The following is a 13,691-nucleotide window of genomic DNA, read 5'->3' as shown; positions in this document are numbered from 1 at the left end:
TCCACTTTTTGAACATTTTCTTTATTTTTATTTAAAATAAACCCCTCTCTGAACTGATTTATGATGGAAAAAAGGAAGAAGAATGAGTTTGGAAAAAGGTGGATTCGAGCTCGGTTCGGTCAGCACGTCTTGATTTTGCTGAGTTAGACGCGTTCCTGGGTCAACATATTTTGTTGATCCTAGAACAACATTCCTGTCTGAAACCTTAGTCCTAACCCTATCCCTACACTAACCTAACCCTACCCATAACTTATCCCTAAAATCAGAGGGAAATGATAGGTGAATAACACTAATGTAGAAGCACCTAACTGTGGTTGTAAGCCTAAACTTAACATAAACTATAAACTTGTCCCTCAAACCTCATTGGTTGATTGGATTGTTGTTCCAGGATCAACAAAGATGTTAACCAAGGAGATCATCGTGATTTTGCCAAGTAAGACATGTTCCTGGATTGACATATTTTGTTGATCCTGGAACAACATTATTGTCCGAAAAATGTAGTCCTAAGCCTATCCCTACCCCTAACCTAACCCTACCCATAACTAATGAGGGGAATGATAGGTGAATAACACTGATGTAGAAGCACCTAACCCTGGTTGTAAGCCTAAACTTGACATAAACTGTAAACTTGTCCCTCAAATCTGATTGGATGATTGGAATGTTGTTCCAGGATCAACAAAGAGGCTGATCCAGGAGCATGTTGTACTTGTTCTGCGGTTGGTTGCGCTAAAAGCTAAGGCCACTCGCCTTACTCAGAGGGTTTCTTTTGTAATTTTGTCAGGCTCATCTAGACAATGCTGTGCGGAGTGAGTGTAAAAGCCTCTGCCAACAAGTCAAGTAAATAGACACTCCGTCATGTTTACAGTGAAGGATCTAAAGATGCATTGACTCTTCATTAGATTTCTGTGCAGTAAACTGTGAGTATACCTCAGTGATGGTCTTGTTGGGCACAGTGGAGTCCAGTATTGGCACTAGTTGTGGCAGCGAGCTCTGCCGTTTGCCTCTCTTAGCACTCTGAATGGCCACAGACACCTCGATAGGAATCGCTCTGAGCTTATCCCTGATGCCTTCCTGAAAACCAGAGCACAGCAGATCCCACTCAGTCAGTGCATCGACATAACATTTCATCAATGAGAGCTTAGACAGAGGCTGAATGTCATAATAAAAGTCCCTAAATCCAAAATGAGAATTATAGGAATAGTACATCCAGAATTTTTTTTTTTTTTTACAATACTTTTATGGTGTAACTTTTGAAGCTTGAAAAATCCAGTCTCACATTCATTGTAGTTGTACAGAAAAGCACAACCATTACAAAATCTTATTTTGTGTTCCACAGAAGAAAGAAAGTCATATGGGTTTGGAACAACATGAAGGTGAGTGACAGAATTAAACATTTTGGACAAATTGTTACTTTAAAATTGGCATGAAAATTTAAATTCATCCTAAGTATTTTCTAAGTGCGTTATAACATCTTGTGAACGATTAATCCGTGCATATGTTTCATTTTTTAAAAGTGTTTTGACCTTGTAATGTTCAATCAAATTGTCAGACTTCTCTCAGGTGACGCATGCATAATTTCTCCAATCATTTAGTCTGCTTAAAGAGGACCTATCATGCTTTTTTACATGTTCAACTTTCTTTAGTGAGCATAAAAAGGTCTGCAAAGTTAAAAAGCACAAAGCCACTCCAAAGGGAGTTATTCTGTTCAACTCCCTGAAATGTCTTGATTGTTGTCATGAGTTTTCTTCCGAGAACAAACACATCACAATATTCCCCATTTAAATAATTCCCGCCCAAGGCATACTCAAAAAAAGGGAGCGAGGCCTGGTTGAGCTAAGCCGTGAGTTAAACTGTGCATCAAATCAAGGTCAAATTTGATAGCAATAGTTACTAATCGGCTGTCGGTGAACATGTCAAACTAGCGATCAAAGACTTCAGATTTTTAGCCTAGGATCAGAAGAATCTTTTAGGATTCAATAAATTAGTCTCAGACAGCTAAATCGTGGCCAAAATCATACAGTGGGCTTAAAACGGAGAAGTTTTTCCTTTGAGTTTTCCGCGTACAGACGATACCATTGTCAAAACGATCCCCATTCACACGAATCCATGAAAACAACTAAAAACGTGTAATTCTGCTGCCAGGCCATTAGATGGCGATGAAACACTATAGACTGAACACTTAATACGCATGTGCATGACATCACCGGCTTCAGAGATTCGCGTTTTTGTTGTTTACATGGAGACCGTTTTCAAAAACGTGCACTTTGAAACCCGTTTTCAAAAGTTTGCGTTTTCAGGAAACACGCTGTTGTCGTGTAAATTAATGGCCAAAACGCATTAAAAGTTTTACGTTTTTAGTTGAAAACATTGTCGTGTAAACAGCCCCTTAGAAAAAGGGCATAATATGGCCTCTTTAAACTCGCCCCTGCAAGCTCTCATTCATCTGCCTCCACTTTTGCAAAATCTCAACATCCAATCAACAACCGATGAACCAAGCGCCCTATACCCACATTTTTTGTTTTCTAAAAATCTGTTACTGGGATGTACGTCACAATATGGAATAAAACGTCTATCACTAGGACTTCAAAGCTTTATTTACTTGTAATCTGAGTTTGGTCTTGTAACAAGCTTTTTTGTTTTGTCCTCGTAGCTCCAGAGTGCCGGTCGACTGGAAGTCCTGATCCATCTCGTTCTTCTCCAGAAACACAACTCTAGATGGGAGACCCAGCTTCCTGCGGTGCCACTCTGCCTCCAATGTACAGGAAATTGCTGGAAAACAAACAAAAACTGGTTTAGAATATGTGAACCTTTAGACCTCAGAACAAAGAAATGCACTTATTTACTCCAGTGAGCATATCTTGTCTTCTGTAACAGCATTATAAACACAGAATACATTTGGATTAAATCTTACAGTCCCCCTGTGGTGAAAATCAAGCTTTTAATGTTGTTTATATGTATATGTGGTATTTTTAATATGCTTTAAGACAAACCATGTGTAAATTCATCAAGTCAAGTCAACACCATTGCTGAGTATTTTCTCCTTAAAACTGCAGTGAACCAAAGACAGTCTCAAAAACACGCTTTGAAATCGCTGGTGTTTCTGACGTCACAAACTACCTTGTAACCAATCAGATCAACGTGTGATCGTCAACGAGTGGATCTCTGAGCTGAGTGAGTGAGTGGAGGCGGGGCTCATTTGCATATTCATAGAGCCACGTATACTAAATGAGGCAAGGGTGTAGAGTTACATTCAAGCTATTTTAAGGCAATACATTTAAATGTAATTTTGGTGATCAAAGATGAGTTTTAAGGGATAAAATGATTGACTACAGGGGGACTTTGAGGCACGTTCACACTATAAAGAAAATGATAACTATATCAGTGTCCACACCAATAGACGATAAAAATCTATTACAGTATAAGCGCGCTCTACCGCTTTAAATGCTAGAGCTCTTTAAAGTCCCTTCGATTTCTGATTGACTGTCAATGTTTTTATGGTTCATCAGCTGGAAAAAAAACATAGTTGACATAAAAACATAGTAAATCTGATTCCAACTTTATAGTTATCGTCCTTGGTGTGAACGGCCCTTTAGACTAAACAATAAAAAACTGTAATAGATAAGGAAAGTTTCTCATTATAAGAGCATAAACAGACTTACTGATCTTAGGGTTGTAGGTGTGAGGGTTTGCTCTATATGTGAAACAAGCTTCCACAGTCAAGCTGTGAAGAAACACAAAATTATCTTCACAGAACAGAGTTCAAAATGTCAAGCACATCTATGAGCGATGCTTTCTAAGTTCTTGTTTTGTCAGTATCTCACCAAATACTGTTGCCACACGTTTTCTTCATCAAGTCAATTTCCTTCGGTGTCACTTTGATGTCTTGCTTGATGCTAATAACCGCTTTGGACCTGAACACAAGACGGATGTTGTTATAGCATCTCAAAAATCTTCAGGTAACAACTTTGATATTAGAAGTGACCTATCAGCACCTGTAAATAAAAACTGTGTCAGAGAGCGACCCAACGGCGAGATCAGGGTACGAGTTCTGATCCAGGTCCATATTTCCGGCCAGAGAATAGCCAAACATCTTAATATTGTGCTGTTTGCCCTCCAGTATCTGCAAGATAACGTCGAATGTCTTAGTGTCTTAATGTCTTTATTAATTTGTTTAACAGCAAAGAACACACCATGTATAGACTAAAACCATATTTTGTTTTAAAGGTCACAAAAGACAGAGTTAGTACAAAGTTACATCAGAAGAATGTCAAAACCAAAGTACAATCAGATGTTCAAATTTTTTTCACCAATGTTTTATCCTGAAAATGGAAAACCTTTTAAACTGAATAACACTGGAAAATGAATCAATTTCTCACTGATGTGCTCCATTAAAATGGCAGACAGAAGAGAAAACGGAGAGAGACAGAAATTGGAGAGTGTCTAACCTGAGCTGGTTTGGTATTGATGCCGTCAGCAGACCCGTGGTAGATGTACACGCTACCAAACCCTGAGTCTGCATATGGAGCTCCTACTGCAATATCTGAGAAGCAAGCAGGAAGAATATTAAACAACCTCGAACCTGAACAAACCAAAATAATTCAAATATTTTGCGTCCTAAACTAAAAAATCAACTCCTGCATCCGACCTTCAAAAGAATCCAGATTGATGTCTCCAATGTTCTCCACAGCCAGTCCAAACATGGAGTCTTTGGTTCCGTTCAGGCGAGTCGGAGTGACGTCCTTCCACCTTCCAGCTTTATTGATGTAAACGTACACAGCTCCACCCACCTCCTCATCTCTCTGGTAGAACTGGGGTGCACCAACCACAACATCCTGCCAACTGGAGGGACAATACACATGATTTACACAGAGCCCCTAAATGTCAAGTCAAGTCACCTTCATTTATATAGCGCTTTTAACAATATAGATTGTTTTTATAAAGCAGCTTTACAGTGATAATAGGAAATTGAAGTAACAGAGATTGTTTTGGCTTTACAGCAGCTCTAGAATAAAGTTATTGTCCAGCTAAAGTTAGTTATGATTGATTCACTTCCATTGCAAAGATCATTAATTATTAACTTAGGGGCCGCTAACACGACACCGTTTTAACTAAAAACAGAAAACCTTTAATGTGTTCTGGACATTCAACTACTTACTTTGAAATAAGTAATAATAAATGGACCTTTTCAAAAATAAAAATAAATATATACAGACTTTTGTGTGCGCATGAGAAACATTCGCGAATTGTGAAAGAATGGTTGGGAGGAGCATATAAAAAAAGTCTGTGTCTATACAAGATCAAAAATTGATGCTTGTCTTGATGGAAATAAATGTTGTGATGTTATTTCCATCAAGAGGTGCATCAGTTTTTGGTCAAGATCTTGTATTGACAATGCAAGAGTCCAGCCCTCTGTAAAGTCTCCTCCAGCACATACCAAAAACCTTCAATGAATTTAAGGTCTGGACTCAGAGGAGACGAATCATGTGTGAAAATGATTCTTCATGCTCCTCACAACCGTTCTTTCACACTTTGAGCCTGATCAATCCTGACATGGTCATCCTGGAATATGGCCATGATAGGGCTGTGTAGGGTTGCCAACCGTTCCGTATAATACAAAATCGTCCCGTATTTGACACATAAAAGTCTTGTTCCGTATTGAACTGATACGGAACGCACTTTGTTCCGTATTTTTGAGAATCAATTCAGTGCAAATCCATGACCGACACATAGCTTCTAATATATGTCAGACTATGAACGAAGACAAGAAAAAAAAAACGACGGTGTGGTAGATACTAATTTCTCCCTCTGTTTGTCTATGATCAGCGTAGCGTTTTTAACATCTTGGAACATCATCAGAGAATGCCCTTTTAATTGGTCGTTTCAGTCATTGTGAGTCACGTATCGTAGCAACGATGACGACAAGTGACAACAGCGGGAAATGTAAAAATGACTAATGTTACCTCTGAGCAGCCGGCGAAAAAGAAAAGAGCACTAAAATATAGAATTGAATGGGAAAATGACTACCCGTGGCTGGAATGCGTGAGGGACAATGAATACTGTTGTGTTTATTTTTCTTAAAATGCAGTCTAAGCCGAAGAGTTTTGAATGTTATATGTTGTATTTGTTTAAGTTAAAAATAAAACGTATTATAAAGTAAACAAATTATCAAAATGATCATGATAGCCTTTATATTTCACATCTATGTGGTTCAGTCTTGTATATTGATTAGGCCTACTTCGCTATTCTATAAATATATAGGCCTAATAAGTTGTATAAGTTGTATTATAATATGCTATAATGTATGAAATATATTTATCTAAATGTATCAATTACTTTCCACAATATTCACCAAAAGTCATAATTTCAGGGGTTATTTTTCGAAATTTTCTTCAGTGGGGGCATGTCGTCACCCCCCCCCCTCCCCCCCCATTTCAGAAAGTTGGCAACCATGATGTGTCTTCCTACATGATTGTTTAAGAAATGAGAAGCTACACACTCCATCAATTAGGGCTAGAAGAACTGTTGCCAAACATATAACATGTTAGAAACTTAATATTCACTGTAATAATGATCCAGTCATAGACTCTTAAGCACTTGCCAATTTAAATCCAAACAATGACTTTTTTTTTAAAAGAATATACTTAAGTGCAAACTGAATGTAATGTTTTTAGACACTTAAGTACATGTTATGTACAATTAAATGAAAATGTATTATAGTTTAAATGTATATTAAATTCAATTAGCTGAACTTCAGAGTTCTTTTGAGCCACTTAAGTCGGATTTAAGTACATCTTTTAATAATTTCATTATTACTTCCGTCTTTGAAAAAAGATTAAAGTGTACTGCCAAATGTACTGAGAAGCATTTATGGTAAACTAAGATATATAATTTAAAATACATACTAATTTCTTTTGAAGCCTGTAGGTCAAGTATTTAATTATATTGTAGATGAAACATTTATAATCATGAATTTACAATTCAGCACATTTAAAATATATTAAAACACACACTAGTTAAATAACACTATTAGTTACTATTAGTTACTACTATTAGTTACTAGTTAAGTTAAATAGTACTTCACATGTGCTTTTGTATGTTAGTCAACACATCAAAATAAGTGTATACTTCTTTAAAACATGACAAAAGATTGTTAAAATAAATTATTTAAAATGTACTTTAATGTAAAACTTTTAATTTGACATGACAAGGTGCACTTAATAAGTGTGTTAGGAGACACAGTCATGAAAGTGTACTCTCTTTAAGTACACTTAAGTGGCCTTTTATTTGATTAATATTATATTAACTGCAACTATATTTATTTTTTATACTTTTAAGATTTGAAGTACACTACAAGTGCACATTCAATACAATTATTGGTAGGATTTTATTTTACAGTCCCGTTTTGCATGAACATACAGTATGTACTTACTGTAGTAATGACACTAACCGGGCAATAACTAGGTACTAACTCTGAACCTACACCTTAACTTAACCCATGTAATTACATTATATTACTCAATTCTTTCTTAGGTAAGAAGACTGTAAGTACATGTACTGTAAAATAAAGTGCAACTCAATTATTGAGATTGAGCAGACTTCTTTTTCACAAGGGCACTCACAATCTACCCATAATAAACAACATTTATTTTCTACAGATCTTGTATCCCTCACCCATCTCCATTTAGGTCCACCACAGCAACATCATATCCAAATGAGGACGCGAGTCCTGGTCCTTCCAGAATGTGTTCAGACATGAGCATGGTGGAGGCTTCTTCTTGCTTGCGCAGAAACACCACTGCACCGCTGTGATTGGCTCTCGGTGCTCCGGACACGATGATGAGTTTCCCTTTTTCTGTGATACTGTGGCCGGAATCCAGAGAGAATCCTGTGCATATGCAAGATTCAGTGTCACAAAAAGCATGAACGTCAAAACACACACACACACACACACACACACACACACACACACACACACACACACACACACACACACACACACCTAAGTAACTGTTGGCTGGTACTGGCACTAGACTTGGATCAAGGCGGTTTTCATCCCCGACCTCATAAGGACCATCATCAAACAAGCCCATTTCCAGCAGAGTGTTGTTCTTCTGCTCGACGCGCACTACACCTAGAGAACAGATGTGAAGGGGTGAGTGCTAAACAACAAGATTATTGTGACACAGGAAAACAAATGATTTGAGTTCTGGTTATAAGAAACATGTATATAATTGTGCAAATTCCTGCGGGAAAAAAAAATGTGGTTAATTGTATTGAATGTGCACTTGTAATACAAATCTTGAAAGTATATATTTTTAAAAACTGTAATGTAGATAATGTAATATGTATGAAATTAAAGGCCACTTAAGTGTATTGAAAAAGAGAATAGTTTCATGACTGTTTCTTATCACACTTTTAAACAGTGCACTTTGTAATAATGGCAAATTAAATTTTTTGTTTCAAAGTCATTTTTGAAACTTAATTTTATCATGCTTTAAAGAAGTACACTTATTTCAATGTGTTGACTAACACTGCAGAACATGTTAAATACTTGATTGTAACTGTATGTTATTTGCTATTTTATTAATACATATTTTTAATGTAGTAGGCTAGTAATGAAGTTTTAACTTCATCATTACAAATGTGCAATTACATATATTTTTAAATACATAGCATATACATTTCTATAGAAATGACATGAAAGTATATTTCAGTTATTTCAGGGGGGGGGCGCTCAAAGGGGGTCTCGCCCAGGGTGTAATTCAATGTAGAACCGCCACTGTCATTCGACACACCCAGACCACACACAGTCTGTTCAACAACGCCTGATGTGTACTCTGCTTTGTTCTATGAGTATTTCTGTTAGATAACCTGTTTTGATGGACAGAATGCACGTTATTTTTCAGTTTCACAGTTGACCAGACTTTATGCCTACAAAGTCTGGCAACATGAGGCTACTTCTGGTCTTCTATACCTCAAAGTTACCACAGGATCCAATCAAAAGTGTGTGTGTGTGTGTGTGTGTTTCAACATCGCTCCTAAAACACACAAAAACACAATTTTATGTATTGCATCAAATGTCATTCCCACCTTTCCAGTTGTACGCCCCTGGCGCTCCAAAGATGACATAATGGTAGTCTTTAGTGAAGGTGGCAGCCAAGCCTTGCTGACAGGCGCCGAAACGTTCATGACCCCGAGTGCGCCCGTCACAGAACTTCCAGTTCCCCCCATCCTCGTCTGATTGGCTGTCGATGCTCAGGTCTTGACTGAGCATGTAGCAGCGTCCAGTGATGTCACGCGCCTCCTGGGGTGTGTTCGGGAACAACAGACGCTGGTAGCGATGGGCACATGTCTGACACAGAAAGAAAGATAAAAGATAAGTACGTGTCATTGTGACATTGTGTGACACAAATAATAAATCTAAAATGTCAAAATGATAACAATGTAACTTGAAGTCAATTAACGGTCCATTAGCATTCAACTCTTCTTGACGTACCACAATCTTGCCTCCAGGCCCTTGGCTCTGAACCGTTACACCCATCCACTGGTTCTCCTTATTCTCCACAAGAACATCAACTGTGAGAGTCACCGTGAACAGAAACCAAGTCACGATTAGAGTTTCAAGATCTATCAGAAAATCCTGGCACTGATGACTAGATGAGCATTTAAACCAATAAAACAACAAATTATATTCACGACAGTAGACATCTACTGCGCCTGATTCTCATGTGATATTGTTAAATCTCGAGTACACAGAGTTCTTGAAGCTATAAGATGATTTTTCTGCTTACCATCATTGTCAAAGTCCACTCGAGTACAGTCATCGGGATGGGTGGTGATGTCACAGCTGTACAACCCACCTGTGATGTTTGCTCCCTGATTGGATAAAGCCCTGGCTGTGGGAGCACCAATCAACAATCTGTGCAAAGAAAGAAAGAAAAAATACATATATATATATTAAATTATAAAAAACGTAGGAAAAAATCCAAGTCCAGGCACTCAGTGGATACAAAAAGTAATACAAAAGTCTTTATTAGAGGGCTAAAAAATTAAAAAAACACCAACGCGTATCGGCCCACTGGCCTTCATCAGGGTGTTAGTGACAAACAAACAGGAGCAGTACTTGTACAGTAATTGATTTCAGGTGTGCCACTCTGGCACGTGTAACACAACTCTTTGGCCACTAGAGGCAAAAGTTAGGTTCATACAAGTAACAGGCAAAATACAATAAATAAGATCTCTTAGTGGAAAAACAACACTTCAAGTATCTAATATTCTCCACACAATATATAAGATCAATAAGTGTGAATAGGCTACAGTTACCTCTCATAACTCTAGTGTCATAGACAAGATGATTCAAAACAGCATTAACCAGAAATGGGTACTACATTCGACGACAACAAACTGTACCTATAGAGGCACAAAAATCACAAAAAAGGTGAGAGATCAAAATCCTCATTAAGACCTGGATGTTTGGTGGCCCTCAGAGAATAGATCCAGTATGTCTCCCTTTGTTTGAGACGTCTAATTATGTCCCCACCCCTGGCATCAAGGCGAATAGCCTCAATGCCCACTACTCTTAAGGTCAAATCCCTCCCATGATTAGCGTCCATATAATGTTTAGCCATTGGATAATTGATATTATCAGTCCAGATGGCATACCGATGTTCAGCTACCCTGTCTCTTAATCTCCTTTTGGTGAGGCCTACGTAAAAACAACCACAGGGACATTCCAAACGATAGACAACATGGGTAGTATTGCAATTTATAAAGCTGGTAACAGTGTAAGTCTTGTTATTAAAAACATCAACAAACATGTCAGTTTTAGTCATATTCTCACAATAATTACAATTACCACAAGGAAAGTTTCCCTTGGGTTGGCGCAGCCAGCATTCACGTTTAGGAGCAGGGAGGTAACTCTTTACTAATTTATCTTTAATTGTGGGGGCCCTCTTGAAGCTAATCCCAGGGGGTTCTGTGAATATTTCCCGTAAAGTCGGGTCACATTCAATAATGCTCCAGTTTTTTCTTATAATGTGTTTGATCTGAACAGCCTCCTTGCTGTAATGAGTGACAAAATAGGGTTTCTGAGTTGACACTTTTTTGGGTTTTTATTATTACCCTTCCAAGAGCACCGGAGGACACAAGGGATTTCAGCAGCGCTCCAGTTCCCTTTTGTTCAGTTCATATATTAAATTATATTGAAAAATATTGACAATACAGATACAAATACTCAATTAAAACAGATTTATGCTCTGCATTTTTTGCACTTGCTAGAATATTGCGTAAATAATGTAGCGCCATGCTAATACAGTAAATGTCTGCTGGAATTAAGGGTGTTGCAATATATTGGTACTGACAAAAACTGTGATATTTGACAGAGATTGTTAAATCTGTGATTGGACTGTGATTGGAACAAAGCCATAGATTGGTAGAAAGACAAAATACAGGAAAGACCTTGTAATTATGACATGATTATCAGTCTTTCATAAATGAGACTGGTGCTTTCTGATGAAGAGGATCTGACAGATTATTTCATCAGCGGGTGTCTTCCTGTTTCCACGGCCATCAGCCAGCTGCAGAAAATCAATTATTTACACACACACTGCTGTCATCACACCACAACTAAACACACATTCATTAGTGTAGATTTTGGGGGAAACCCTAATCATGTGTCTTTTTATAAATCAACGTTGAAAAGAATTGAGTACGAGACGCTGGTAAATGAAGCAATGACCTCAATATGGTTTCTCACGAGTCATGCCGGTGATGTTGCACTTTTAATGAAATTGTGAAGAAGTGCTTGTGAAATCTGAAGAGAAAAAACTGAATATACAGGAAAACAGTAACTGTCACACTCAATGTCTTCATTGTATTTCAGCACATACATAAACATTATAATAAATATGATCCATCTGCTGCGTAACCAATCCCTTTTTTCCACAATTCATTCCAGACACACCTTTCCTGAGAGAAGGAAAATTATTTCCCTGCCTATTATCACATCCATAGCAGTTTAAGTTTTTCAAAGAGTAGTCTTTAATAAAAAATGTACCAGACAGACATTAAAACGGCATGGCAGTGAGACACACAGTGGCAGTTTGCTCAAGTTCTTCACACACACACACACACACACACAGCGGTTGAGAACAGCTGGCTCAGCAACTGTTATTCTGATGAAACGCTTCCAGAACATTCTTCTTGTTTGACAGCCCTTATGCATCAACAGTTCTGGGCACTTCAGTAAATGAAAAAATTAATAACTTGGTTCTGTCAGACTTACAGTCAACACAGGGAACTTATTGTAAGACAAATGAAAAAAAAAAAAAAAAAATGTTGGCATCCATTTTTTTTCCAGGCAGAGTTCTGAGCATGTGTCTGACTTTAGAGACTGTATTACGGAGCGCCGCACAACATGACATACGGGGAAAAATGGCTGCGTCTGAAAGCTGTAAAACGCTTCTTCTACTGGCGGGATGCAGAGCTAGGAAGGCAGCAAGGCACATCCAAATCCAATGATCGTGTCACTTCCTGTCTCCTGAGATTCCTTCATCGGAATGATTTTTGAAGGCAGCATGGATGTATCCTTCGCTGCCTTTGATATCCCACAATCCTGTGCTTCCCATTCTGTGACAGTTGAGCTAAAAAAAAATAAAGATGGCGTCTGAAACAGTCTTCCCACCATTGTCCGGTAAGCAGACACACTCTGTCAGTTCAAATCTAGACTAAAAACACATCTCTTTGACCTAGCATTCACATAACACATTATAAACTTCTATAATTCAATGTTAGGCTGCATAGATTAGGTCAGCCAGAACCGGGAACACTCCCCATAAATCCTGACTCGTTACATCATAAGAAGAATGGCGTCTACGCTAATATTAGTCTCTCTGTTTATCCCGAGGTTTACCGCAGTCTGCCGGATCCAGGCCGTATCCAGATCTTGATGAAGGACCTGCGCCTGGACATGACGACAACACCGTCCTGAAGTGTCAACTAGTCTCTCCCCTGTGAAGGCCTCCCTCCCCTCCCTTTACCTCTATACAGATAAAATGATGTCGGGATAATTCCAGTTCACATGGATACGCGTAAGCGATACAAAATTCTGTATTATAAATTTTAAAGCCAGACAAGTAGTTTGTTGAGGGTTGATTTGTAGGGAAGGACTACACGCCTACACACATATATATTCAAACGCGCATACCTATAGACTAAACACATAATACGCAAGTGCACGCCGCCAGTGTTCTCACAGGTTCGTGTTTTTAAAGTTTGCGCAGAGAGAACTTAAGGGTTTTCTGTTAGAAAGGTGTCGTGTTAGCGGCCCCTAAGTTAATAACTAATGATCGTTGCGACGGAAGTGAATCAATCAAAACTAACTTTAGCTGGACAATAACTTTATTCTAGAGCTGCTGTAGAGCCAAAACAATCTCTGTTACTTTGATTTCCTATTATTACTTTGATTTCCCTTGTTTTAGTTCAATCAAAATGAGCGAATTAGTTCAACATAACAAAGATTTACTAAAACGAGAGAACGAACTATTAATTTGTGGCCATGATATAGCTATATTTTTGTCCACATGTCATGTGCGGGTTCCATATAAAATAACTGAAAAATTTACTTAGAAGTTTGCTATATCTGAAACAAACTCTTTTGGGGATGTAAAAAAAAAAAAAAAGGTTCATTAAGA

General features: G+C 38.0%; 1 protein-coding gene across 2 annotated transcripts in view; it reads right to left on the bottom strand.

Moving 5' to 3' along the window:
- Window positions 1-13,691, bottom strand: part of itga6a (integrin, alpha 6a) — a 33,867-nt gene that overhangs the window by 9,410 nt on the left and 10,766 nt on the right. For both annotated transcript variants that reach the window (XM_084123394.1, XM_084123395.1), the window contains exons 2-13: window positions 9,792-9,919; window positions 9,497-9,576; window positions 9,091-9,352; window positions 8,000-8,131; window positions 7,672-7,885; window positions 4,646-4,839; window positions 4,446-4,540; window positions 3,993-4,120; window positions 3,822-3,911; window positions 3,660-3,721; window positions 2,600-2,769; window positions 928-1,071 (exon numbers count right to left, since the gene is read on the bottom strand). In XM_084123394.1, the coding sequence (XP_083979520.1) occupies window positions 928-1,071; window positions 2,600-2,769; window positions 3,660-3,721; window positions 3,822-3,911; window positions 3,993-4,120; window positions 4,446-4,540; window positions 4,646-4,839; window positions 7,672-7,885; window positions 8,000-8,131; window positions 9,091-9,352; window positions 9,497-9,576; window positions 9,792-9,919 (1,699 nt within the window). The remainder of the gene's footprint in view (window positions 1-927; window positions 1,072-2,599; window positions 2,770-3,659; window positions 3,722-3,821; window positions 3,912-3,992; window positions 4,121-4,445; window positions 4,541-4,645; window positions 4,840-7,671; window positions 7,886-7,999; window positions 8,132-9,090; window positions 9,353-9,496; window positions 9,577-9,791; window positions 9,920-13,691) is intronic.

Source organism: Abramis brama, assembly GCF_963993115.1.
Source record: "Abramis brama genome assembly, chromosome: 8".
Taxonomy (NCBI): domain Eukaryota; kingdom Metazoa; phylum Chordata; class Actinopteri; order Cypriniformes; family Leuciscidae; genus Abramis; species Abramis brama.
This window is presented reverse-complemented; position numbering and strand designations above follow the sequence as displayed.